This window comes from Canis lupus, chromosome 16 (genome assembly GCF_011100685.1).
Source record: "Canis lupus familiaris isolate Mischka breed German Shepherd chromosome 16, alternate assembly UU_Cfam_GSD_1.0, whole genome shotgun sequence".
Lineage (NCBI taxonomy): Eukaryota > Metazoa > Chordata > Mammalia > Carnivora > Canidae > Canis > Canis lupus.
In genome coordinates, this window is record NC_049237.1 from 28,384,930 (window position 1) to 28,412,544 (window position 27,615).

The 27,615-nt window shown below is 52.9% G+C and overlaps 1 protein-coding gene and 1 long non-coding RNA gene across 2 annotated transcripts; both read right to left on the minus strand.

Annotated features, from left to right (window-relative positions):
- Positions 1 to 19,317: 19,317 nt before the first annotated feature.
- Positions 19,318 to 20,452, minus strand: LOC119869590. Its single transcript, XR_005371077.1, has 3 exons — positions 20,027 to 20,452; positions 19,734 to 19,857; positions 19,318 to 19,474 (listed from the first exon to the last, which is right to left on the minus strand). It is a non-coding gene; the product is annotated as an uncharacterized LOC119869590 (long non-coding RNA).
- Positions 20,453 to 22,047: 1,595 nt separating this feature from the next.
- On the minus strand, positions 22,048 to 26,328 carry ZNF703 (zinc finger protein 703). Its single transcript, XM_038560117.1, has 2 exons — positions 26,042 to 26,328; positions 22,048 to 25,004 (listed from the first exon to the last, which is right to left on the minus strand). Exons 1-2 carry the CDS (start codon positions 26,282 to 26,284, stop codon positions 23,433 to 23,435), a joined length of 1,815 nt encoding a protein of 604 aa, XP_038416045.1. The 5' UTR covers positions 26,285 to 26,328; the 3' UTR covers positions 22,048 to 23,432.
- Positions 26,329 to 27,615: the final 1,287 nt, after the last annotated feature.

Below are 27,615 nucleotides of genomic sequence, written 5' to 3' on the forward strand. Positions count from 1 at the left end.
AATTGCTCTGAGCAGAAGCAAAATACATTTATATCACATTGAAAAGTAATAGAGTTTTAAGCTGAGGGGGTCTTTCTGGGCCTTTTAAGCTGTTTGCTTATTACATTGCTCCAACTCCTTCAAATATTAAACCCCAGGCAAACACGTGTTTAACCGTATCAAGATGTGAACTAGCACAAAGGTAAAGATTATTTGTAAGAGGGCAGAAAACAAAGCCAGAGTTTCCTTACCCTGAGACCTCGGAGAGAGTTATTTCTGCACTGAAACCAGGCTTTGTGTATCTGGGTTCAAGGTGATTGGTTAAAAATCATTTTTAACTGTTATTAAACCTGTTTTCCTAAATTCCCTCACTCCTCCAGCCTCACCTCCTCAACACATTTGGAGGATTGAAGTGGTAAAGGTGTAAGATACTTCTAGAATTTTACAGCTCACTGGGAGTGGCTTGTTAAGGCTGCTGGTCAGACTGTCCAGAGCAAGCATGCAGAAGCGTCTTCCCCTTGTCTTAAACCCAAGGGCTATAGTGTTTGCCTTTGTTCCTCTGCCTTCCTTTTTGTGGTGAACTCCCCCAGTCCCATTGCTCAAGCTCCTGCAGGGGTGGGGAGGAGGCTCATAGGGGTGCAGGTGGAACAGATGGGTCTCTGTGAGTAGGCTGGAGATCGAAGCTTCCTTTGTGGACGGGGCAGTTTCTGGGTGAGACGGTGGTTCAGGGCATTTTGGGTTGGGGGTAGGGTTGGAGGAACTAAGTTGGAGCTTGGGTTGGGGGGGGGGCACTGGGACATTCCTGTGCACAAAAGCTGGCAGGGCTTGGGAGCTCTGCAGGGGAGGGAGCCGGCCCCATAAAGCTCAGTGTGGAGAAGCCTGTCCAACCTCATTAGCTGTCACGGGCGACAATACTGATCTGGCAATAAAGGCGATTCCAAACCTGTTGGTCATTAATCACCCGCCTGACAGTTGCGAATGGAAGTGGAAAAACCTCATCCCCCTCTACACTTTCCCTCCTCCCCTGGCCCAGCTCCGGGGTTTCGAGTTACTTCCCGGTATATATGGGGTTCGCTGCTGGGGGCTGGTTTCTTCCCCCCTAGGCTTTTCAAGGGACTCTTCCAGTGTGGAGAGGCCACCGGTTGGCCAGAGCCTGGCAGATGGAGGAGGAGCGAGGAGGAGAAAGGAGGTGGCCTCGGAGGTCGGCCCTGGGCTGTGACCCCTCTGGGATCCAGGGTTGGGTCTTGGCAAGCCTGCGGAGCTGGGGAAGCTTGTCGTCAGCACTCTAGCCTCGTCTTTCCACACCCTCCCCCTTGTTCCCTGGCACTCCCGTCCCCCCCTCCTTCAGCCACTAAGTGCCAACATATTTCCCAGTATGTTTCCCTTCCCCCTTCCTGCCCCCCACACTCTGTTCCCAAAAAAGCAGGTCCTGTGCTCAGGACAAGCTTTCATCTCAGTCCTTTACCTCCTACCCTGAATGTAAGCCCGTGTCCCTCCCAGGAGGCCCGGGTACTGTCAGCTTCATCCCTAACAGTGGCAGGTGGTGAATAGTGACTTGCTCGGTGATAGCGCTACTTGGCGCGCAGAGGTGCAGTCAGTGGGTGGGTGGGAGGACCGGCCCAGGCTGCACTGGTGCCCCTGAAGGTGGCTGCTGGGAAGTGCACCTCGGTTGCTGGTTTGGGTTTTGTAGGTAAAGGGAGGGAAAGGGGGAGAAAAAGTGATGTGCGTCTACAGACCAGACCAGCTGAGGACTTATATAGCCGTGAAGTTCCTGGCATGCTCTTTGATGCCCTTGAGCCAGGCTGCCTTTTAGAGTGAGGAGGTGTAACTTCTCAATTTCGGGGGTTGTGGGGGCAAGAGGGGTGTGAAGAATTAGCCAAGAATTTCTGAACTGGTAGCCTGAATATAATTGGTAAACTTCTTGGCTCTTGGAGTGGGCAGGCACAAGACAGAGTAAACGGAATTCTAACCACCTGGAAGGGGGAGAGAGTGCCTCAGTGGCCTAAAATAGTCCTCTAGTTTCCCCAGACTTTTCTGATTCCTGTGGGTACCGACTGACCCTGGCTGTGCCCACATTTGTTGGTGCTGCCTGTTCCATCCAGGCAGGGGCCAGAATCAACTGTCCAGAGTGCCGATCCATCCAGACAACTTCGACAAAGACAAATTCCTATGACAAACCAATTGAAACAACATGGAAAAAAAGGACAGCCACGATAATAGTTTTTAGGCCTATTTTCCAATTTCCTTTATACACTTTTCTCTTTTAATCTCTGTTTTTCCCCCTAATAGGATAGCTGTTCTTACCTCCAGCTACACATTAGAATCACCAGAGGAGCTTTTGCAAAATAGTAATGACTAGGCCACATTCCCTGATACTCCAATAAAATGTGGGGTCGGGCCTTCATGTGGAGTTATTGATAAAAGCTCTTCAGGTGATTCAAGTCTCAGCTGGGCTGAGAACCACTGGTGTAATATCTTTAAGCTCATCATATTCATACCCCAGTACCTTTGCTTCTGAGGTTTTCCGTGCCTGGAATGCCCTCCCCCTTTCTCTCTGACTGATGGCCAACCAATGGGAGCCATATGTATCAGGCACCACTACTGAACAGTGCTGGTGTCATTCAAAAGAGAGAAGCAGCAAACCATGTCCTTAATAATACACATGCATACATAGTGTTTCTTTTTAAAGACAAAACAGTCCTATGCAAAATATATGTGCTATAGGATCTCAGAAGAGAGAGAAGTCAAGGAGGGCTAGAATCATTAAGGAAGATTGTATGGAGGAAGGGGACTGGGGCTGAACATTGATAGGGTGGGTAGGGTGTAGGGAAGGGACAGCAGGGTAGGGGACTTTAGGCAGAGGGTGTGAGCAAGCGAATATTCCGGAGGCTGGAATGATCTAGACAGGTGCTGGGGAAAAGGACAAGGTTTGCTTGATCAGATGGAAGGCTTGGCCTCCTTCCACCTGTACCTACCCCTGCCACCACTCCTGCAGCAGGACGGTGAATCCCATGTGGCCAAGTATCCTTGTGTACTGTTCAACTGCTTTCATGTGTGTATGTCTCCTTCTAACCATCAGATCTGTCAGCAGCTAGAAGGCAGGGACTATACTTCATCAAAGTTGGGACCTGTCATTCAATTCAGTTTAAATCAATTCAACTCAGTTTGATTCACTATATATTTGACGAGTGCCAGCTATGTGCTTTTGCGATTCAACTAAATAGGTAAAGACACTGGCCCTCCTGAGCCTGGATGCTAGCAGGGGCATACAAGCAACAATAAATACAATAAATAATATATAGATACATTATATAGTATAGTGAAAAATGGTAAATACCACAGAGAAAAGAATAAAAGGAACAGGATAAGGGGATCAGGAATGAGTGTTTGTGAGTGAGTATGCATGTGTGCCTAGGTGTGGAGTTATCACATGGAAGGTATTAAATAGAAGGTTAGACTAGGTCTCTCTGAGAAGGTGAGAATTGATCAAGAGCTTGAAGGAAATGAAGGAGTTGGCCACATGGACATGTAGGAGAGAGAAGTTTTCCAGATAGAGGGGACAGCTTAGAGCAAAGCCCCTAAGGGGAGGGGCGCCTGGGTGGCTCAGCGGTTGAGCATCTGCCTTTGGCTCAGGTTGTGATCCCCGGGTCCTGGGATCTAGTCCTGCATCTGGCTTCCCTCAGGGAGCCTGCTTCTCCCTCTGCCCATGTCTCTCATGAATAAATAAAATCTAAAAAAAAAAAAAAAAACCCTAAGTGGAAGTCTGCCTAATGTGCCATAAACAATGGTGGGGGGGGGGGGCAGCCCCGGTGGCCCAGTGGTTTAGCGCTGCCTTTGGCCCAGGGTGTGATCCTGGAGACCTGGGATCTAGTCCTGCCTCAGGCTCCCTGCATGGAGCCTGCTTCTCCCTCTGCCTGTGTCTCTGCCTGCCTCTCTCTCTCTCTGTGTCTGTCATGAATAAATAAATAAAAAATTTTAAAAAATGGTGGGGAGGCCATGTGGTAGAAGGGGAGCTGGGAAGGGGGCTGGCTCATGTGGGGTCTCAGAAGCCATGCTATTGACTTTGGCTTCCACTCCAGGTGAGATGGGAGCCCTTTCAGGGTTTCAAGCTGTTGAGTGACATGACCTGACTCTTGTGCTGCTGTGTTGAGGACAGAGGATGAGAGTTGGAGTGGGCTGGAAGGCAAGGATGGAAGCAAATAGACCTACTGTGGGATTGATTGTGCCCCACACAAGGCTACACGCAAGTAACTTGGTGAAAGAAGACCATCAAAGTATTCACAGGCAAAAGCTGCACATTATTCTTGTATGCTCATTAAGAGCTTTATTAGAAGATGCATGTTATTTAGATTTTTGACCTGACCGTCCAGCTTATTCACCAGGCTTGGCTTCAAAAGGCATTTTTCTCACCTAATCAATACATAAAGATTTGTCATTGTCATTGAAGAATGTGACGGGCTTTGGAGATGGTTTTCAAAGAATGCCAAATTATGTAGAGCAAGGTAAGGTATTAGAATAAGTGTATATCATTCCAAAGTAACTGTTTCGAATGGGACAGTATTTATTTTGATATCGAATTCCTGCTATGTTCCTTAGAAAATTCTATTACTTTATAGTGTTTCTCCCGTATTTCCTCGACAAGTGAGCAGAGGCTTGGCGCTGAGCACACAGTATGCTTAGTAAGTACGTTGTGGATGGAATTAAGCCCCGGGCATGCTGGTTTGTGCTAATTTGCATGGCAGTATTAGAAATTCCGTTTGGATTTCCAGATCCAACTAATTTTAAGGGGGCAAACTACCTTTTTTTTCCGCAAGAGAAATAAGACCTGCATATTTAAGAGAGGTCCTTTCCCTTCCCCCCCTGAAAAGCCAAGGTGACCACTTTCCTGTGATTTTCTTACAGGTCCGTTTAAGTGAATGAGCAGCTTGGAGGGTAATCAGTTTGTCACCCAGTAAGCGACACTGTTAAGTGGCCTCTGTGAGCGTTAGTCACTGGGAGAGCATACGGAAGAAATAGAAACTGCCATCTTTGCCATCATGCTGCCCCCAATCTGTGGAGAAAAACAGGAACCCCCAAAACAATAGGACACATGCAAAGACATGCTGGTGGGTGATTAGAGGAAAGGAGACTCTTTATTACCCTGTTTGTGTATCATTTTAAACTTTTGAATTTATTATAATATCCATTATACAGCCCTCATAAGAATTCTCTGACTGAAATACAACCATAAACTATGACAGCTGGAAGGGGCTTTAGGGAATAAAGTGAGCCCTTTAATCCAATCCCCTCCCTCTACCGGGAGGAAACTGAGGCACAGATGTGTGAAGTGCTTTGCCTTGTGTGGCAGCTGAGAGGGGCAAGAAGTGGAACCCAGGTCCCCTGGATCGCCCCTCAGCTCCCCCTCGGTTTCTAACTGTCAGAGTGGGGTTGGGTTATAGGATCCAGGTAAAGGGAGCATTTAATGAAGGTGGGGGAACAGCCTAACTTGTTAGGCTTGGTGTGGGTGGTGGGGGGTGGTGTGGAGTGGGGCAGAAAAAGCAGCTAGTGGGAGGATCCCTACAGTTTGTGCTTCCAAGAGGAGAGGCCCCAGGCAGGGAAGATGTGGTGGCTCATGGAAAGGCTTTGGAAGGTTGGGTCACAGCAGGGGCACCCGTAGGCACAGAGTCATGAGAGGAAACATTAGCTTTTAATTATTATTTTCTGAGGCTGACCCTACCACAGCTAGGATGGCAGGACCTGGGCGATCCGGGAGGTCAGGAATGCCTGACAGAATGAAGGTCAGCAGCAGGCTGTAATTACCTAGGGCCTCTCTGATGAACAGACCTCAGCATGGAGCATTTCAGTACTGGCTGCTGGGCTGGAGCAAAGACTCTAGACCTGGGACACCCACGGAAGAAAGTTGCCTGCTCCTGCCTGCGACTCAAGCCTTTCAGCCTATAGTGAGGGCCAGCAGGGGTGAGGCTCGCAGAGCCATCTGAGCCTTCCTGTTGGAGCAAGGCCTGAAACTGGTTGTCCAGCTGTCCTGCCCTGTCCTGGCTTCAAACGGAGAAGAGCAACAAAAGCAACAGGACCCACACTGATGGTTCCCCCAGGTGTTCTTGCCGTGTTCAGAGGGCCATAGGGTGTGAGGCAAGTTAGGGTGGATATGGTGGTCCTGGTCTTCTTCCAGGCTGGGAGGCCCAGCGGACACTGCTTGCCATGGCAGTACAGTGGACCAATGTCAAGGGCTTCCAGGCCTATCAGTCCCTGGGTTGGGCCTGCTACCGTGTATGGCTTCCTGACCAGGGCATTTAGAGTTTATCAGCTTTTATCAAACTTTCACATACATGCAGATATCTGGGGATCTTGTTCAAATGCAGATCAAGAGCCGTAGGTCAGGCATGGGCCTGATGTTCTGCATCTCTAACAGACTCCAAGGCCACAGAGTGGTGATGTTGGTGATTTTAGGGCCCCACTTCCAAGAATAAGGCTTTACAGGGGAGGTAATGGCAATTCAAATTTTCAAAGCCCTCATTTGGATAATGGCTTTGCTAGTTCTTTCTACCTTTTTCTGCCTTTTCTAGACTTTTCGAGCCCCCAACTCTGAACTGACCTCTCCTCTGAATGCTGGAGGCATTCACCCACTTTCTGTTGCTCATTTGGCCCTTAGCATCCACCATCCAGGCTGTTCTTGTGTGTCCATTTGCCATTTCCCCAACTGGAGTGCTGGCTGCCTGGGTTTCACCTCCTTCTCTGTCCCCAAGAGGCCAAGCCACAGTCTGTGACTATAGCCAGACTCCTGTGTTGATCTGCCCTATTGGAGCTGACATATCCTTTCCTGTGCCCTTGGTCACCTTGCTCAGTTGGCCCACAGAACTCTCGCTGGGCCAGTCTCTCTGTCCCTATTGCTGGGGACTCTTGTTCTAGAACAATAAGATGGATTCCGTTCCTCTCCTAAGAGAGTGTTGAGTTCCGGAATGGGGGTAACAGTTCTCTCTTGGCAAAGGAGAAGCCGCCCAGTCAGGCGGGCCAAGGGACCATTGATCTGAGTCCAGTGAAAAAGTGGCTTCTCGGGAGCCCTGGATCCAGGCCCACTTCTAGACAACTTCTTCTTTCAACTCTCTTTCATGTGTTTTCACTTCACAAACATGCCAGTTCCCAGCTGCCCCTGAGAGACAGCAGTGATGGTGGTGGGTGGTGGTGGGGAGACCACAGCAGTAGTCAGATGTGCTAGTGGGGTGGGGAGGATATAGTGGGAGCTGCCACCGTATCCCGAGACTTTCCTGCTGGGGACTGAGGTCATATTGCAGGTCTGTGGATACAGTCCTATGGACTCACTCCACCTGACTGGTGGGATCACATAGTTACACGTATTAAAACAGAGATGTCCATGTAGGGCAAATTCACACACCAACATCTTATCCCTTTCTTCTGCCCTTTATCTCTCTCTCTCTCTCTCTCTTACACACACACACACACACACATACACACACACACAAATACTTAACCAATTAAATCTGTTGAGCGCTATTTGCAGATGATGGTGTGGAATTGTGCTGGACTTGTGTCCGGCCTCATTAAATGTCAGCATTAACAATACGGCGCTTGGCAATCAAGGCTGCTCTGTGGCTGTTAGTCATTAATCACCATCTGACAGTCCTGAATTGGAAACGAGGAGCCTGTTCACATGTGCTTGGTGTACCTAGTTACCCTCTTGGTAATCAGTCTCGGAAAAGTTTTCTTTGACTCCCTGCCTGCAAGGGCCTCTGTCCTGGCAAGGGGGCAGGGGGTCATTAGGCTCTGCTTGCCCTCTCCTCCTCCTCCTCACTGGGAAAAGAGGTTGAGGTCCTAAGAAAACAGGGGGGTGGGGAAGGAGCATATTGTTTTTGGCCTACTCCTTCCCTTTTAGGCCTGTTTTATGTAGCCTTGTTTTTATATTCTGGCCCAATAGCCAGGAAAATTCTTTTTCTCCCTTAAGAAATCCTGAAAGACAGCAGGGAGGTCGGTTATGTTCCAAAAGCTGGTGGGGTAAGTTTGCAAATGCATCTTTTCCAAGCTGCTCAGGTGTGGACCTCTGTCTGCTAGATGGGGGTGCTTGGCTAATTTTGGGGATTGCTTCCAGCGATGTGGGTCTGAATTTCTGCAGGTCTTCTGGGTCCCTTTGCAGAATTGAGAGCAAGGCCTAGTTTCTCCTTGGGGTCCATTCTTAGTGCCTATTAGTTTATTTGCTTATTCAAGAAATATCTGTTGAGTGCCTGCTACATGCCAGGCACAGACCGGACACTGTGGGCACAGCAGTAAACATGGGGCAAGTTCCCTCCCTCGTGGTGGTAGCTTTTCATGGGTGAGACAGGGATCAAATAGTGAATTGGTACTGTGGCAGGGTTGCTCTTTGAAGGGAAGTCCTTTGGCCCTGCATTCGGGCTGCCAGGTTCTCCCTGGGGGTACCAACGCTGGAGCTGCCATTCCTGGGAAAATGTTCATGTTCCAAAACTTTACTGACCTGGCTCCTTCCCGCCCCTTGATAGTCTGATGTCCTATTCCTGTCAGCCCTGCTCTGTCTGCTGAGGTATGGGCTGTTCCTAAACAGGTTTAATGAACACCCATGTCTTAAGAGGGGTGTCTTTTCCCTCTACTCCATTCACAGCTCATTTTTAAGATCTTTTTTTTCAGGACCTTGTTCCTTAACTTCAAGAAATGAGTCATAATTGGGGGGAATTCCAGCCACCATGGCAAGTTGGCAGATAAAGGAGGTCACTGGCTGCCCATACCCCAGTGGGTGTCCTCTGTCTGCCTCTAGGGTTTGCCACTATAGCCAAGGCCCTCAGAGTGACCCCTGTGCCCCCAGGATCACCTCTCCTGTTGTGGGCATGGGGAGACCAATGAGAGAAGGGAAGACTTCTGGAGCATCTGGTCAGTGGGCCATTGGTAAAGAGTGTACATCTTTTTTCTCTTTCCTGATTGTTCTTTTGTCCTCCTTCCTTCTTTGCATTTTATCTCCCAGGTCTCTTCTCTCATCAAACTAGTGACTTCAGCTGGAAGATGCTGACATATGCTTAACCTCTTTAGCTCTTTTCCAATGAAAAGAGCTGGAATTTGGCAAGTATTTATTGTCTGCCTTGTGCCTGGCACTGTCCTAGGCACACAGGGGCCATAAGTCTATGTAAAAGACTCTTCTTGCCTTTAAGGAACTTAATGGTGCAGTGAGGGGTGATGAGGGGTCCTCACATTCAGAAGGACTATCAGAGAGATAAAATAAGGAGCTCAAGGGATTTGGAGTAAGGGGAACTGCAACTGATTGGGGTAAAAATGAGACCAGTGACTTTGTGAGAGGGAATAGGCTTTTTAGGAGGAAGGAACAACAACTGAATGCAAGAGCTGGATGTTTAGAAAACAGTGAGTTTTCATGTTTGGCTCCTGGGAAGCTTCCGGCAGGGGTGGGTGGGAAGGTGTTGGAGCTATTCTGTGGAGGCCTTGCTTCCTAGGCTAAAGGCTTGGCCTCGATTACATAGTGGTGAGCCAATGAAGGCCTATGAGTTTCCAAGAGTAAGAAATGCATTCTCCTGTATTTCATTAAAATATTATCTTTCTGGAAGAGACAAAGCTGGGTCTCCCTCAAGCTTCACTCTTGGGCAAGAATCTTGTAATTATACATTAATTTGTGTCATCGTTAGTTCAATTTCTGTCTCCATCAGCAGCTAACTACACCACAGCTCCAGGAGCTAGAGAACCTCAAAACTTGGCCCAAGAGCATCCCTGAAACTCAAGGGAGAGGTCGTGTCAGGCCCAGACCGGTCTGCAGTCTCCCTCTCGTTTGCCAAGATGGTGGTTGGTGCCCTGGGTGGTGAGGTGACTGAGCAGTCTCCCTCCGCACCCCTTGCTTGCCTTCTCCTGCCAGCTCCTCCCCCTTCTGGTTCTTCCAGGGCTTGGGCTGAGTTACTGAGCTGTTGTCCTTCCACGGAAGCACAGCTAACTACAAGGGGAAATACCTCCATGGCAGGAGCATTCAGCTAATGTTCAGGTGTGGATTTCCCCAGCTGAGACACTCTTCCTTCTTTACCTGGCTGATCCTGCTCAACTTTCAGATCTCAGCTTCACGGTCACGTTCCCAAAGATGCTCTCTCTGACCTTAGTTCTAATCAAGTGTTCTTTGTTAGACCCTCTCAGGATGCACCATAAAACAGTCTGCTTTTCCTTCATTGCTACTTCCACAATTTATATCCTACGTTGATTTTAGTTTTTTCTTTTTTTTTTTAAGATTTTATTTATTTATTCATAGAGACACACACACACAGAGGAGAGAGAGAGAGAGAGAGAAAGAGAGAGAGAGGCAGAGACACAGGCAGAAGGATAAGCAGGCTCCATGCAGGGAGCCCGACATGGGACTCGATCCAGGGTCTCCAGGATCACGCCCTGGGCTGCAGGCGACACTAAACCGCTGCGCCACCCGGGCTGCCCAGTTTTTTCTTCTTACTAGTCTGTAAGCTTCATGAAGGCAGGGGCTGTGTGTCTCTGCTCATTATTGTATGCCCAGAGTTGAGCCCAGTGCCTGGCAGGTAGAAGAAACTCAGTAATGGGTACTGAATGAATGTACTTGATGGTGTTGGGTCCATGTGGGGGCTGGAGCAACTGGCCACTGACTGGGCCATTGGTAAAAGGTAGGATTGGGCATTTACTCAGTGGTCTGGGGGTGGGTAAACTATGGGATTTTTTTTTTTTTTTTACTCTCTTTTTCAGAAGAAAAACGTGGGGTGAGGACAGTAGGTATGGCTTAGTATTCTTGACAGCCCTCTCTCATGGCCTGGGCCCAAGGACTCTGCTTCACAAGAGATTGTGGGTGATGGTATTGGTTATAGGGACCCTGCTTCTCCTCTGATGGAGTCCCCAGAACTTGGAGTCTGGCTTGAAAAAGAAATCTGTGGGATACTCCAAAAAGAAATAGCGTGTTCCTGACCCCAACTACCTGTCGCTGGTCTTTTCCTGAAGGATTCTGATCTTGGAAAGTCTAAAGAAGCTTTGGGCACCATTCTTTCATCCTGAGCATGGGTGAGCTGTAATCTGCTGGGGGAAATAGGAACGCAGAAGAGGAAGGGAAGAATAGAGACTAAAGCAGCGCCTGTTTGAAGTGAGCAGCAGAGGAGAAAAGTCAGTATTGGGATGGCTGGGAGAACACCCTTCTTTCCTTCTTTCCCCTCTTTCAGAGTGCTCTCCCCACCAAGCGAGGTTAAGGGTTGTGAGTGAGAGCTGGGAGAGGCAGAGTGGAGGGCAAAGCCCTCAAGACTCGGGGGTGGGAGCTCTATATCCTACTGGTGGTTCTCAAGCAGGGCTGAGACCACCCCCAGGAGCATTTGGAGTTGTAGGGGATAGTTTGGGTTGCCTCCAAGATTGGGGGTTGCTACAAACAAGTAGTGTCTTGAGACCAAGGATGTTAAATCTTCTGCCCTACACCAGAGGGTCCTACCCAATAACGAATTGTCTTGCTCCAAATCCCAACCATGCCCCTCTGAGACACATGGCAAGATAAGCGTGGAAAGACAAGGACTTGAAGGCCTTATCTCTCTGGGGCCATAGAGTCCATGGAGAAAAGGTAGACAGGCCTGCCTGCCCATGGAGCATGTGACATGGAACTCAAGGAACGCTCAGGGCACTGTCCTGTCTGGTCCCTCCCAGCCCTCCCTTTGTGGCCCTCAAACCTGCAAAGCTGTCCAGTGGGCCCTGTTTGCTCAAGCCAGGCCTCACTCAGCTGTGATGGTTAACTTTTTCCATATGCTGGGACTGCTCCTGCGTCAGAAAATGAGGGAGGATGGGGGAGAGATGTGCCGCCAGAGTGGTTGCGGGTGGAGGCGAGGGGTGGCAGCAGGAATGTCCGAGGGTTAGTGGGAGAGGTTTTTTGGGGGGCGTCCCTGCGAGGGGGAAGTGCAGGGGGAAGTCAACAGCAACACGTTCTAGCCTGTTGGGAGGACGGCTGTTGGCACCAGGAGAAATCCATCCAGCGGAGCCAACCCTCATTAATCATCCGGGCGGCTGAACTGCCAGCTCCTTTCAAGATCTTTCAAGAAGGGTTTTCACCCAAAATAGAGTTGAAAATGTGCTGGGCCCTACTCAGAATCTCATCAGTCTGGGCATTATGGGAAGTGTCAGGCAGGCTGTGACAGACAAGGCCTACTCTGTTCAAGGGGTCCTGACTCCCACGGCCTGTCATATCAAGCGCCTGATCAAATTTGACAGCTTCATTTGTACCTACAGAATAGATAAAAGGGGCTGTTCATTGAAACAAATGGAGGGGAAGGGGTGGGGGAGGGAAGGGAGGTGAGAGGGAGTGTGTGTGCGTGTGTGTATTGGGGGGAGGAATGGCCCTGGGGGTGGGACGGAGGGGAGGGTGATGCTAGAGCAAGGGGTGCAAAGTAGGATGCTCTCCAAGAACATTTGCTCCAATACTGCCAGAGAAGGGAGATGGGGGGGGGTGGTCAGGGAAGACAGGTGAGTGTCAGGAGGGGGATGGGTGTGAAGGCCCCACCTACCACTGGCACCCTCAGAAGGCTCCCGACCCTTTCTGTGCTCTGGTCCCTGATGCTGTATCTGGAGCCAGGCAGGTGGACCCTGGGGGGCAGGAGAGCCCAAGGAGGGTGGCTATGACTGGAAGAGCCCAGCCAGCGTATGGGATGCATGTTTCAGTTCCAGCTCTTGAGCTGAGTTGTGCAGAGCCTACCTGCCCTCTGATGTGGCCCCTTCACTGGGCTTCACTGTGCTCTGTGTGCCTGAGGCTGCTGCCCTGCTTTGACGGGGTTGGTGGGTGCCACACCTGTGCTGGTGGCACCCCCCCCTCAATCACTGACTCCCTAAAGCTCTCCTTGCCTTTGTGCTCCCTGCCCGTGGAAGCCGGTTGGCATGAGCTGGAGGGACGTCCTCTAACACATTCTGGCTTTGGGCTTTCTCAGGCCGCCCCACTGGCCTCAGAGACCTCTCCCCTTCTTCCTTTGGGGGCCCAAGGGGAACGAATGAATCCTTCCAGTGCCTGGGGTCCTCTGAACAGCTGGCAGTTTTTGTGAGTCTCCTTCACGTGTTAATGTCATGCCTTATTTCACATTATGAGTCTGTGTTTGTATGGCTTTCCCTACTAGACTGTAAACACTTTGATACAAGGGGCCATGTCTTATCCAGCTACCCTTTGATAGCAGTTAGCACAGGAAGTAGGCTCTCAGGATATTTCCACAAGTACAAGTGCACTGCAAAGTTCAGCTGTAACCATCAGGAGGTGAGCCTGGGATCAGAAGATTTAAAGTTCTTCTCTGACCTTTAGAGGAGAGGATCTGAAGTTGGAAAGGCTCTGGCTATCCTGCCCTCACCCATCTATGCCTTTGGGAGATTTAGAGAAAGTCCCCCCTCACTGATACAGCTGGGCCAGGTGTCATGGGTGGCCACAGGGACCTCACTTGCTTCCTGGGCCAGATGTTCTCATGCAGGGCACCAGTCTCACAAGAGAACATGGAGGCTCCTTGTGGCTGGAGTATAGGTTTTGGGAATCAGATAGACTTGGTAGGGACCTCGCTTCTACTGCTTACTGGCTCTGTGACCTTGGGAAAAATGTGTTCAATGATAGACTCAACCACAGAGAATTGCTGCCAGGAGTTAATGACATCGTGTGTGGAAAGTGCTTAGCACAGTGCTGGGCACACAGTGAGCACTCCATCAGTGTTCAAGAGGGAAGAGGGCCGTGTCTGGTCCCTGTTGCCCAGAGCTTTTTCATTTCAGCTGAGAGCACATACTGTGGATGGCACTTGTTTGTCAGTGACCATTGACCGTTATCACTTTCAATCAATCCTTACCTTTTTGTGAGTTTCACAGATGAAAGCATTCCTAGAGTCCAGTCCAGGGAGGTCCCTACCCTTCTTGTAAGGAGGCCTTGTTAATATGCTGCCTCTATACTCAACAAGGTGGTTCTTTGCAAGCTGCCTGATGGAGATCTCAGGACTACAAAGTATGCAGAAGGTCGCAAGTCTCTGACCTTCAAGGTCCTCAGAGCTCTGAGATGTCCATCCTAACTGTAGTGAGGCCATGCTTGTCTGGCTAGGGCATTCCATCCCCGGAGGCACTGTTTTCTGTAATTTCAAATGTCAACTTTCTCCAGGTGAATAGAGCTCAGTGGGTTTGGCAGGAGTTTGTTGAAGCCTGAGGAAGCAGGGTGAAGGTAGCTGGAGGGATGGAGAGGAGAACTCAGTCTTATTTATGTGTGGCTGTCGGCAGACATGTGTGCTTTCATCTCACCACAGACTCAGCTTCCCCTGGTGTAAACTGAAATGTGGAAGGCGGGATGGAAGTTGGTCAGAGTACCCAGGCATGAGGGAGGGTCAGCAGCCTCCTGTGCTGGCAGTTGGGAGGAGCCTGGTGATCAGTTCTAGTTAGAGGAGTGTGAACAGATGACCAGGAGTGACACATGGCATTATGGCCTAAAACGTGTAATTTTTGAGGATTCTTTGGCTCTTCCCCCTCTGTGACTGAAGATGTTCCTTTGTTAGTGGGTCTGATCAATTATACGCAACCCCGTGATGCTTTCTGATGTGTCATCTTAGTTAGACCAACCTGGTTATCTAACAAAATACATATCTAGGTGCTTCCGTGAAGGAGTCTTGCAGATACGATTGCAGTTCCCATCAAAAGGGAGGCTGTCTGGGGGTGGACCTGACCTAATCAGGTAAGCCCTTTAAAAGATAGGTTAGGCTTTCCCTGAATTTAGAGATTTCAAAGGGCTCATGCCAGTGGTTTCAGGCTTGGATCTTCCCTGCCTGCCCTAGAGACGTACAACTTGCTTGGTTAGCCACCACAGTTGTGTATACCAATGCCTGGCAATAAATGCCTTCCTCTATTACTGGTTCTGCTTCTCTGCTCAAACCTGACTGATACAGAGATCCTTGTCAATGGTGGCAGTGCAGTATAAATGAGAAGCAAGTCTTTGTTGTGGTAAGCCCTGAGGATTTGGGGTTCATTTGTTACCACAGTGTAATCTGGCCTATAATGACCACCTACAACAGCATTAATAGAGCTCTTGGTCCATTGTATGTTTTAGCTTGCACATCTGCTCCTTGAGGCCAGGCCAGGCCCATGGCTCTCCCATCTTTTTAGTTCCCAGAGAAGACCATGGAACCTAATATGCAGTGGGCGCTCTACAGAGTAGAATACATTACAATGTTTATTTAGTGAGTCAAAGCCACTGCACTGAGCAGCATCTCAGTTCCTGGGAAGGAGAGGCAGGACCAAGGTAGTTGGCACTACATCTAGCACAGTTCCAATCCATGAAGGGACACTGGTCAGAATGTTTTGATGGGACAGATCCCCATAGTCTATCCACCTGTAGCTTCTAGACTCCCTTTGTTTTTTTTTGTTTTGTTTTTTTTTAATTTTTATTTATTCATGATAGGCACACAGTGAGAGAGAGAGAGGCAGAGACACAGGCAGAGGGAGAAGCAGGCTCCATGCACCGGGAGCCCGACGTGGGATTTGATCCCGGATCTCCAGGATCGCGCCCTGGGCCAAAGGCAGGCGCCAAACCGCTGCGCCACCCAGGGATCCCTCTAGACTCCCTTTGAAATAAAGTCTGAAGCTATTGGCTTAGTACAAAGAGTTTTATAATCAGAAATGTGTTAGAATCCTGGTTCTACAGCTCTTTGACTATGAGACTTTCAGCAATTTACTTAATCTCTCCAAATCTTGTTTTTTCTCAGCAAAAGGAACTAGAGGTTTGTTGTAAGTATTAAATGCCCTGTACATATCATTATATTTAACTGTGCTATGGTGCACTCACAATGATGCTTCCTGAGAAACCCTGGGTGGGCCTGGTCTATTGCTTCTGCACATTTGTTTAGTAGTCCTTATATTTGAAATTATCAAAGTAAAAAGGAAGAGCATGATCACACTATTTCTCTATGGATTGGGTATAAACCTACCTGTATGTAACTCGCACTACACATGTGCACACATTTATATGTATGCATACCCAAAAGAGCGACTGGGACATAGGGAATGTGCATTGACATCTTCCAAATTACTGTTTGCATTCTAAAATCTGGCTCTAATTTAAACTTGGGACAGATCATTTTATCTTATGGTCCAAAGAGCTGTAGAGATACCCACTGCCCACTCAGAGCAAAGGTTCCTCTACCCCTCTGTGGTTTGATTTTTATCTACTTTTCACTTCTCTTGCCAATTCCATCTGCCAAAAGCAATTGGCTGTACATTACAAAAAACATGTGATTCTTTTCATAGACCTTGGTTTAACCACATGAGATTCTCCACATTATTTTAATTTTAAATAATGATTTCTGACCCACTTAAGCACTCAGGCAACCTTTGAAATATGTGCATCACCTGAAACTCAGCATCTCATCAAATTAAAAAAATATTTTCATAACTTATTTTGTTGGAGTCACTTCTCTGGGTGAAAAGCTCATATTACAATATTTTTTCTTCTGTACACTCCACCTGAGCCCCCATCATGGAGGTAAAGTCACTAAGTTTCTTTCATTGTCCTGATAGGAACTTTAGAATTGTATTTGGAGGCACCTGGATGGCTTAGTCGGTAAGGTCGTGATCCTGGGGTCCTGAGATCGAGCCCCACATTGGGGCTCTCTTGTGCTCTCTCTCTGTCAAATAAATAAAATCTTAAAAAAAAAAAAAAAAGAATTCTATTTGACTAGAGACTAGTGACTGAGAAACTCACAGAATATTCCAGTTAGAAAGGGCTTCAGGATTACAGGGCCTGACAGCTTCATTTCAGAAATGGAAAAATAGACTCAAATTAAGTGACTTGCTCAAAGTCACACACAGTAATAAGTTTCAGAGCTAGAAGAAAATCTCAGTTTTCTAACTCCCATTTCTATGCTCTTTCTACCAGATATGTAATGACTAGATTTTCTGGGTTTTCCTGGACAGTCCTAAAGTTCACCGGAGTCTACTTGTACCATTTGTATTATAAAGTTTATAAAATACAATCACTTCATTTTCTCTCAGCCAATACGTTCGACTTTTTCTCTTCTTCTTCTTCTTTTTTTTTTTTTTTTTAAGATTTTATTTATTTATTTGAGGAGAGGAGAGGAGAGGGAGTGAGAGAGAGAAGGTGGAGGAGCAGATGGGAGAGGCAGGCTCTGTTCTTAGCTCAGGGCTCAATCCTACGACCCTGAGATCATGACCTGAGCCAAAATCAAGAGTCAGATGCTTAACTGACTGAATGAGCTACCCAGGCGCCCCTCAACTTCTTTAAGAGAAAGTGCTCCCAGTTCATCTATGATCCAAATCCACTGACAGCTTTTCCTGTTTTAGGAAGTGTTAATAATGCTGGTGATATACCACCACCCTGGGAAAACTTGGAAAGGCACTTCATTTAGCAAGAAGTACACACCATTTCCATACGTGGAATGCTCTGTGGAAGGTGCAAGCCCACTAGGAAGAAAGCAGGTAGAAGGAAATCCAGAGGTGCTGTATACAGTGTTAATGAAGCCTGTTCCTCGGTCTGCTTTAGAAATGGAAATTATGGGCTCAGGGGCTCAAGTTCCAGCTCCCTTATCCCTGTGGAACCAAGGCCTCATCATCCATCTTTCAGCCTTCAAAAAAGGATGGGCCTCCAAGGAATTGGGGAGCCTCCCAACAGGTGGGGGCAAGGTCACCCACATCAGTCCCCAGGGTCTCCCCCTCTGGCCCCTGCAACCTGCCTGTCTAATCTTCACAATTAGCACCGTATTATATCCTGTCCTCTTCTCCACTGTCTGCCCAGGACGATTCAGCAGTTTATTAGATCAGCATAAATGCAGTTATATGCAGTGCTCTCTGTCTCATGGGGGTGTCTTGTCCCTCCAACTAAATCAGACAAGAATTTGGTCTTGAGTTTTCTCCTGTGTCTCACGGCATCCAGCACCATGCTGGGCATATCACCGGAACTCTGCAAATTGTGTTTCCCTAGATGAATGGCCGCCTTGAAGTATAAATCCCCAAATAGTGGGGCCCTCCTTTCAAGCTGGCATTTCTCTATTTTTGTCCTTAGATACATCAGTTGTCAAAACATTAAACATGCAGGTGGAAAGAAGTAGTAGATATCACTCTTGGTCCCTCTACCTCTTTTGGAAAGTTGAAATCAGCCACTGGGCTCTATCAATTTCCCATCACGCCCCCCAGCTTCGCTGCCACCACCCCCTCCCCCCTGCCCCGGGCACCTGGACCTGGACCTGGACCTGGGCAGAGGGGTGTCTGTGTGGGGTGTGTGTGTGTTGCGGGAGGGGGTGGTTTTTGCTTCAGTTCTCTGTTTTGGGCCTGGCCCCACCACTCCCTTCTGCAGCCTCCCCCTCCTCTAGGTGCCTCTCCTGTCCTCAGACCCAGTGGCCTGACAGCTGGTTTGGGGCTGGCCTGGGGGAGAAAATGCGGGCCTGCCGAGTGTTACAATGGGATAGGCTTTGTCCAGGGGCCAGGGTGCGTCTCCACTGACCTTGGATGGGAGTGACTGGGGACAACTGAGGGGAGGCAGCTTCCTTCCTTCTCCTGGCTGCAGGGTTTTAATGTCTCCTTTGTTGGTCTGGGCCCCCGGAGACTGCCCTGAAGGGAGAGACTTGAGGCTGGTCCCTCCCTCCCGGACAAAATGGTGCATGCTTTTCCTGTTTAAACAGGGCGCAGTTGTGAAGTGCCCTGACTCTGCACACACCAAGGCCCGGCAACGGCTGCAATAAATCAATAGGAAAATAGAAGCTGCCAGTTAGACTAAACAAGTGCATTTGCAAAGACGGCTAGCCCTCATTAATCACTCTGACAGTCCTAAAAACACATTTCCCCTTTAATGACTGTATTTGGATAATCAGTGCTTTTTCCTCCTCAGTCAGAGTTTGAGTAACAGACAGCTGGTGTTATTACAGCCATTGGGGAGGGAGGGCTGGGATTAGGGTCTGCGGAGAGCCATCCACTGGAGGTCTCCTCCAACCGGGTTGGCTGCAAAGCTGTTGTTATACAATAATGAGGGGGAGCTTTGTGCTGCCATTGATGGCTCCCGGGCAGCCATGTGCAAGTTCCCCCCAAACCTTGACACCCACCTGCATTATGTGACTACAAAAGCTTCATGTTGGGTTTTACGAGCTTTGGCAGATTTAACCACCCCCCCACCCCCTGGCTGGGGAGGCAGGAGTTTCTCTGGCAGCGAGGTAAGAAGATGGGTCGATGTGATTTGGCTTTGTTTCCTTTAGGTGACTTTGGCTTTCGGGAGAGAAAGTTTAAAACCCAGCACATTCCTCTTTATAAATGATGTAACACATTAATGCACAGCACATTATGAAAATGGTAATTCAAACCCATAGTGCTCCAAATTAAACCATACATTATCGGATGCACTCAACCATCTATTTTGCAAAAAGACAGGATGAATGAAATCAAATCAAACAGAACCGGAGAGCAGCTTTCCCTACAGAATGATTAATAAAGTGTAGAGCCTCAGGATTATTGCAAGACGAATTCCACCGTAACCCAGACGTACATCAGGAGTTAGCTCCTATATTGAGAGACACGTCATAGTATGCTGGGGAGGGCAAGGCGATGATGGACGCCCCATGCCTCCCACTTGGGCTACGGATTTCTCAGGAGGTGAGCTGGTGGGGATGACTGGCAAGTTAAAAATCTAACACCACGCAATTTCTGTTTGTGTCAAACCTGTATCTGAGGGTGAGCCTCTCCTCTCCCTCTCCTCCCTTCCTCCCACTGCTGCCCACGAGGCCACAAAAATAACCAGGCAAGAGGTGTGAAAATCTGACCTGGAGCCAGGAACGTCCAGTGTCTCAAGTTCCAGCTCTGTGCTTCCACCCTTCCTGGTGCCTTGGGAACACAGGCCCCATTTCTGGCGCCTGGGAGAGATTAGAAGGAAGAAGGGGAGGAGGGCTAGGAGGAGAAGGAGGTGGAGAAAGAGAAGGTGGAGGTGATTCTCAAAGAAAAGAGTTGCTGGATGAATTAATTATGCAAATAAGCAGTTGGTTGGGAGCATTATCTCTATTAAAACAGCAACTTTGTTTAATGAGAATTTAGCTATTGAAAGTAACCAACTCCCCACCAGCTAATTAAAACAGCCACATTTCTTAGGAACTGGCACCCATTTATGCTGAGGAGGGCTCACATCTCACGGTAAGAACTGGGACACTCCAGGCTACAGTGCTTGCCCTTTGATGTCACAATGGTTGTTGAGGGCACCCCGGTCCAACTAGGCAAATGGCATCCTTCCTAGTCTGCAAAGGCCACCAGTATATTTTCTGGGGAAACTCAATAGTCAGAGAGGTCTAAGCTCATGGGGAGCCATGCAGCTCTACAAACGTGACTTTTGCTCTACAGAGAGTTCACTATGGAAGACAGTGAATCTATTCTTTTCTCTATCCCAACAAGAAATGAACCCTGGAGTCCTTAGCTAGGAAGGTCTGAAGATGGTAGTTTTTAACAAAGAGAAAAGTTTAAGTCTTCCTGCAGAGGGAGCAATTGCCATCAGTTTCAGCAGGCATCAAAAAAAAAAAAAAAAAAAAAAAAAAAGGCATCTGACGAAAGGGAACTTGAGAGGAAGGGAATGTGACCAACAGCAAACCACACAACAGCGAGAAAAAACAAAGCAAGTCGCAACATTTCAGGTCTTTTAAAGATTCTAGCCGATTTGAACTTTGAGAAATCGGCTAATGATGATTCCCCAGAAACACCCTGAGCTGGTCCCAGGGCGACTTCTCCAGCCCATTCTCCCCGACTCCCCCTCTGGCCCCCACGAGCCCAAAGACACCCGCAGCTCAGGCCCCTTCCCCTGGGACACAGGTAAGTTCTTGTGGTGGCAGAAGCAGCCTGACGTTCTCTGGCCTAGTAAGGAAGGAATTTTGGTCGGAGACCAAGAGAGGCAAAACTTCAAAAAACCCTAATCCACCTCCCCACTCCCCCAGAAAACATCCAACGTTGAGGTTTCGTCCGGTCCCGAGGGCGCGTCCTGCGATTCTCTGGCCTCCAGCCGCGCGCGGTGTGCGTGGGCGCTTGGCCCCTCCCACGCCGCCTTCTGCGCTCACCTGGCTCCACCGACCTTTCAGACGCACCCGGTTTGCGGAGCGCCCACCGCCCGCTGAGTCGCTCGCAGTCCTCGCGGAGGCGGCGAAGCAAACCAGCAGCACGGACGGCTCGGGCGGGCGCAGCGCGGGGCGGCCAGGAGGGGGCGGCAGCCCGCCTCGACGTGCGCCCGACACGTGTCCGCGCCCCCGCCGCTCCGCTCCGGCCTCGGTCCCGGGAACCGCCTCGCACCGGGGGGTCCCCGGCCCGGCCGCGCATCCTGGCCAACGGCGCCCGGGGATGCCCGAGCCTGCGCCAGCCGCGTGACCGAGGGCGGCGTCGGGGTCCGAGTGACTCGGCGCCTTCTCGGCACAACCCAAACCCCGTCCAGAGACGGCTGGGAGGCACCAATGCCTGGGGTCCACAGCCCGGCGCTGGCCTCGGGGAGCCCCTCAGCCTCGCAAAGCGCCAGTCTCTGCAGGCGCACGAACTCTTTGGGTTCGAGGCGTCTAAAGGGCGGCCAGGAAGAGGAAAGCAAGCGCATTTCGAGTGGGCAGCGCGGCGGGCGTCGTCGGGGCCGGCGCCGGTCACTCATCTTCCCGCCGCTAGGTGGCGCCGGAGGCACGCCGACTTCGCATCCCTGCACGGCTCTGGGGACGGTGCTGGGGACCGTGCAGCCAGGAGTCTGAGCCCCGCGCCCCGGTTCTCTCTCCCAGCCCCTCGTACCTCGAATCCAGGCCCAGAGGAAAAACTGCATTTACACACTCCCTCCACCCTGTCCCCAGGAAATGTCAAGGCCTTTGAAGTGAGCCTGGGAGCTAAATAACCAAGTGGAAAAAAAAACCCATAAAGGCGGTTTTATGTTATTTGTAATGCGTTGGCAGAAGTTCTGTGTTTTTTTCCTCCCCCCCACCTCCTTTCTTGAGGAAAGGCATTAAACTCGACCTTGAGCGGAAATCTCAGAAGGAAACCATAAGGTATTTAAACAAGAATAAAGGAAGGACATCTGCTCAGGTGTCTGGAAGTGGGACAGTGGGTGAGGCAAGAGAGAAACACACCACGGTGTGAATATAGCCAAGTATTCCATTTATTAACAAAATAAGTCTTACCAAGGGAGAGCTCTGTTCATCTCAAACAGGCCCCACCCCACCCCCACCCCCCACTGCTGCATAAGACCAGGAGGGAGGGAAGGTGTGGGGAGAAGACCCAGGGTCCGAGTCTTCAATCCCAGTCACTGAGGGAGCCCACGGAAGCCCACGGCCAACTTGGGGATTCTGTTGGGTCAGGCCTGGGAGGGGGTGATGGGGCTACTGTGATCCATGTCCTCCCCAAACTCCCCAGCTATCTCCCAATGGAGCTACCAGGGTTGTATTGCCCTCTGATATTGCCAATGGTCTGCTTTGGAGGGATCTAGCCAAGAATCACTGACCCTACCCCTACCAGCAGGAGAGGGACCACTGCCCCAGTAATGGAGAATAAACTGTGACTATCAATGCACTTTGCAAAATATAAAGAGCAAAGTTTTATACCAGCAGGGCCTTCTAGGGCTTTTAATTGAATAAGATGAGCCCTGCGGGTCCCCCACCAGCAGGCAGTGTGACTACCGGATGTCTGGAGCCATGAAGAGTCTGGAAGGTAGAAAGGTCTCTCTCCGGGTGGGGGGTGGGGGGTAGCCTGCTGGAGGGGTTGGGGCTCTCAGTGCTCAGAGCAAGATAGAGGAGCAAGGCTCTAATTTTGGGGGCCAGGGCACAGACCAAGGGCCCCAGAAGGAGAGGGTGGCAGGGGAGGAATCACAGAGCAGAGTTCTGGGTCAGTAGAATGCGCAAGACGTCTTGCCACCAAGGCAGATCCCTGCACCCCCCAAATGCTTTACAAAAAATATCTCCTCTCTGTTACTCGTACAAAGGATAAAACAGAACCTCAAATGTAAGGAAACAAGAAGAAATGAAGGGGAAAGAGGGGGAAAAGAGAAGGGAGAAATGTAGTCTTAACCGTTAGGAAGCATGCAAGAAACGCCCCAGGAAGGGAAAACAAATAGAACCCCAGAACCCCAACTCTCCCTCCTCCCCCTAAAACCAAACCAATAAAAAAAAAAAAAAGCAAAAGCAAAACAAACAAACAAAAAAACCTTATATCTAAGAAAAAGAAAAAAAAATAAAAGAAAGGAAGAGCGGTGGGGAACATGTGGTTATTTGTGTGATTAATATTATTATTTGGGGAACACAGACTTTTTGCATACCATTGACTCGTGTGGGCCGTTAATGCACTTATATTCCCAGCTTGTAAGCTAACATTATAGTAAATAAATACACAGTCCGGTGGGGAGGGTCTGGGCGGGGAACCCCGGCAGGGAGAAGCAGTAGTGGAGGTTGGCAGCGGCGAGGCGGCAGGGGGGAGGAAAGGAGAGGGAGGGGGAAAGGAGGGGAGGGTGGGGGGAGCAAGAGCTGTAGTTACTGGTATCCCAGTGCGGAGGCTGAGGCTAGTCTCTGTCCGTACAGCGCATACGGTGAGTAGTAGGGTCCGGCTGTGGGGAGGGAGGGCACGGCCAGGCCCCCAGCTGTGGATAAGTGGCTCTTGCCATAGGGGTGGTACCGGCTCAGCCCCAAAGTGTGTGGACTCCGCAATGACAGCGACCCGGGGCTGCCCGGGGCGGTGGGCGGGGGGAGGTGCAGGTGGCAGGAGGCGGCGGCCGCGGCGGCTGCGGCGGCGCTGCCCAGGCCCGAAGCCCCGGGGTAGGCGGCCAGAAGTTTCTCGGCGCCCGGCAGGGCCGTGTGAGTCCGTAGGTGGCTGAGCAGCTCCTCTGAGGTGGCGAAGCGCTTGTCACACGGCCCGCTGGCCGCCACCCAGTTGCAGCTGTGCGGCAGCGGTTCGTTCTGCAGCATAAAGCCGTAGGTGTAGAGCGGGTGGCCCGGGAGCGCGGCCTGGGCGGCGCTGGACGAGAGCGCAGCGGGCTGCAGCGGGTGCCCGGGGTACACCAGCGGGTAGCCCCCGGCCTTCAGGCTGGGCCCCGCGGGGTCGTGCGCGCTGCAGGTGGAGCAGCTGGAGCCGCCAAGGTGCGAGGCGCTGTGGTAACCTCCCAGGCAGTAGGGGTCGCGGCATAATCCCTGCAGGAAGGAGGGCGGGGAGGCCCCGGTGAGCGGGCTGGAGCTGGGGGGCTTGCCCGGAGGCAGGCCCAGGCCCCCCGACAGCTGGCCTCCCACGAGGCCAGACTTGCTAGGATCCAGGCCAGGCACAAACTGAGACGGGTAGCCGGCGTAGGCGCCCACGATGGAGCCGTGGTAGCCGATGCTGGAGGGTGGCAGCGGGAACACCGAGTGGCCCGGCTTGTAGGGGGACACGGGCGCCACGTGGCCGGCCCCCACCAGCGCCGAGGGCGGCTCGGACTTGCGCCCCGAGGCCCCAGCCTCGGCGCCACCACCGTGCGCGCTGGGCTCCGCACCGCTGCCGCGGCTCACGGCCGCAGCCTCCGGGCTGGGCTTGGGCTCCTGGTCTTTCTTGTCCAGCTCCCCGCCGCCGCCGCCAACGCCTCCAACGCCGCCAACGCCGCCGCCGCCGCCGGTCTTGCAGTCAGGGTGGTGCGGGGAGCCGCCCCGGGAGCCGCCGGGCGAGGACGACGACGAGGACGCGGAGACGGGCGCTCCATGCGGGGGAAAGGGCGTGCAGGCGGCGCTGGGGACCCTGAAGCCCGCCTTGTCTCCCGGGGACAAGGAGGATGCGGAGGAGGTGGACGACACGGAGGAGCAGCCGCTGTCTTTGCGGGAGTCGCCGCCGCCGCCGCCGCCGGAGCCCTTGGAGTAGGGCTTGAAGCTGGACTTGTCCTCGGCCGGCGAGTCCCCCAGCTGCTTGAGGGCCGCGGACGCGGACGCGGCGCCGGCGCCGGGGCGGCCGGGGTCCTTCTCGGCTCCCAGCCCGTTGGCCGCCGCGGCCACCGAGTTGAGCTTGGAGGAGGGCGGCGGGTCGGGCTTGCCGATCTGCGAGCAGGTCTGGGCCAGCAGCGCCAACGGACTCTTCTTGGCGTCCAGCTGTGGGAGACAGCGGCAAGGGGAGGGAGGAGGACGTGAGACCAGCAGGCCGCCGGGGCCCGCAGAGCGCCTGGGGAGCCGGGGCGGGGGGCGCGGGGAGCCCCCGCGGCGGCGCGGCGGGGCGAAAAGGCCTCGGGGAGAGTCTGAGGGCGAGGGCCGGGCCGGGCCGGGCCGGGCGCGGCGGGGCGGGGCGGGGCGGGGCGGGGCGGCTGGGTGGAGCTGGGCTCGCAGGCCCGGGATGGGCTCCGTCGGTCCAGGGCGCCCCAGAGCGCGGCGCAGGCCCGGGGAAGCCGCGCGGTGGAAGTGGTCCACCAGGGGCCGCCGCGGGAGCAGGTGACTGGGCTGCAGCCGGGGCTGGGGGAGGGGCTGCGACTCGCCCCCGACCCTCCGATCTCCCCCTCCCCAGCGCCCAGGAGAAAACTTATTCCTTCAGTTTGGGCAACTTCGCTTGGGACGGGTTTCTGGCGCCGGCGCCGCGAGGCAGGAGCCGGGACAAGCGCGGTCTGCAGCTAGGGCTGCCGTTGGCGCTCTCGGTGGCCCCTCCCTCCCGGGGAGGGCACCCAGGGAAGTGGGAGGAAGGAAGACCTGGGCTCGGGAGTGCGGGGCGTAGTGCGCTCCAACCGGCTGGGACAGAGGCGGAGTGGGGCGGGGGTGATCCGGCTTCAAAGAGACCACACGGGCGTCTGGGGGGCTGGGGGCGGGCAGGAAAGGCCCAGGCGAGATCATCTTTAGCCCGGAAACTGGGTGCCGGACGAAAAGTAAAGGGCCCAGTGGAGACTCCAAAAACAACCCCAATCCAAGAGAAAACACGTAGCTCCGAAAGGCGAGTGTGGAAGGGGCAACCCTCCACGGAGAAGCCTGCGGAGAACCGGGTGGACTCCGATCCCGGTTCCCTCGGTCCCTCCTCACCCCGTCCGCCGGCGTGGCCGGACCTGGGCGTCGCGCGGAGCCCCGGGGCGCAGGGAGTAGGGCCGCGGGCCCGGCAGCGGTGGGCGGAATGGGGCCGGCGCTGGGCGGGCGGCGACTGGGAGACTGACCTCAATGGGGCTGACGGGAGTGGAGGACAGCGGCTGCAGGTACTCCGGGTGCAGGAGGTGGCCGGTGTGAGCGCTCAGCATCTTCAGGACCCTGATCGGGAGCCGGTTCGCCTGGCGCAGGGGGTCCGCCGGGGGCAGGAGGGACACCGCCGCCGGCACCGCCGGCCTCTTCCCGCCGCCGCCGCTGCCGCTGCCGCTGCTTTCGGGTGTCCTTGGGTTAGATCCAGCGGGCGAATCGCTCATTTGGAGGAGGCAGCGCCACTGGGGGGGCGGGGAGGGAGGGGGAGCACCGGGGAGGCGAGCTCCCGGGGCGGGTGGGCGGGTGGGCTCGCTCCGCAGCGCCGAGCGCCGTGCAGCAGTCGCTGCGCCTCCACCCCTCCTCCACCTCCTCCTCCACCGCCTCCGCCGCCGCCGCCGCCGCCGCCGCTAGCCCCGGCGAGCCACACAAAAACCTTCGCCTTCCCCGAGCCGCACGTCAAATAGCCGCGATCGGCAGCCACACTTCAAAGGGATCGCCGCGCCCGCCCAATCGCAGCTCTCGCCGGGACCCCGGGGCGGGGAGAGCGGCGGGCGGAGGCCGGCGCCGCCGGTGGGAGGGGAGACGCTTAAAGGGGCCTCGCCCGCCGCCGCCGCAGCCGCCTCGGCCGCCTCGGCCTCTACCGCCAGCCGCGCTCCTCCCCTCCCCCCGGCCGGGCCGCCCTGGCCCCGGGGTCCCAGAGCGGACGAGACTTCCCCGGGACCCGGGACTGCGCGCCCTAGCCTCCGCGGGCTTGCCAGTCTCTCTCCCCTCTCCCTTCACAGCGCCGGGGGCGGGGGGTGCTCGCTGGGGCGGGGTGGGGCGGGTGGGGGGGCTCCGCCGCGGCCGAGTCCCAGCCTCCCCCGGAGGCCGCCTGGGGGCGGGCCGCGCCTCGGGAGCTCCAGCCTGGCTCCAGCCCGGCTCCGGCCCGGCTCCCTTCCCCTAATGGGCTTCTCCCTGGTGTGAGGACTTGGAAGCGCCCGAGCCCTGGAGGCGTCCACGGCTCTCGGGACGCGGCGTGGCCGCTCCAGCTACTTTGAGCCCGTCGGGTCCGAAGCCTGCGAGTCTGAGGACTCCCTTCGGGGGTGAGATGGTCGCGACCAAGCGCGGTGTCCCAGCTGTGCCCGCAGCCCGGACTCGCCCGGCGCGCGCCGCCCGCACAGATTTCTAGGTTCGGTCTTGGGTGTGTTTCAGGTTCGTATAGTGTCTGTTTGGAGGCGCACAACTCCCTTACTGCATCGCGCCTAACTGCTGTTTTGGGGGATCCAGGATCGCTGGAGGGGCCAGTATCCCATTGGAGGGAGGAGTCTCTCTCTCTCTCTCTCTCTCTCTCTCTCTCTCTCTCTCTCTCTCTCTCTGTGCTGCACGTCGATACCGATTCCAGAGATGCGCCTTCCCATTCCCATCTTTTCTTCTCGTGGGGGAAAATGCACTAGCTTTTCCCAGGGAAATTTTGGAATAAAAACTTTTTGTTAAAAATAACAATACCCTCCTCCAACCGCCCTCCCTCCGCCTTTTAGATGAGGTGTGTATTGCCAGCTTAGCGCTTGGCAGAGAT

Bases quoted from the DNA above. Each gene is read 5' to 3' on its own strand.
- ZNF703 (XM_038560117.1), bottom strand. From the start codon at position 26,284: ATGAGCGATTCGCCCGCTGGATCTAACCCAAGGACACCCGAAAGCAGC. The intron at 25,005-26,041 runs GTCAGTCTCCCA...TGTCTCCCACAG, and splicing joins CTCCCGTCAGCCCCATTGAG to CTGGACGCCAAGAAGAGTCC.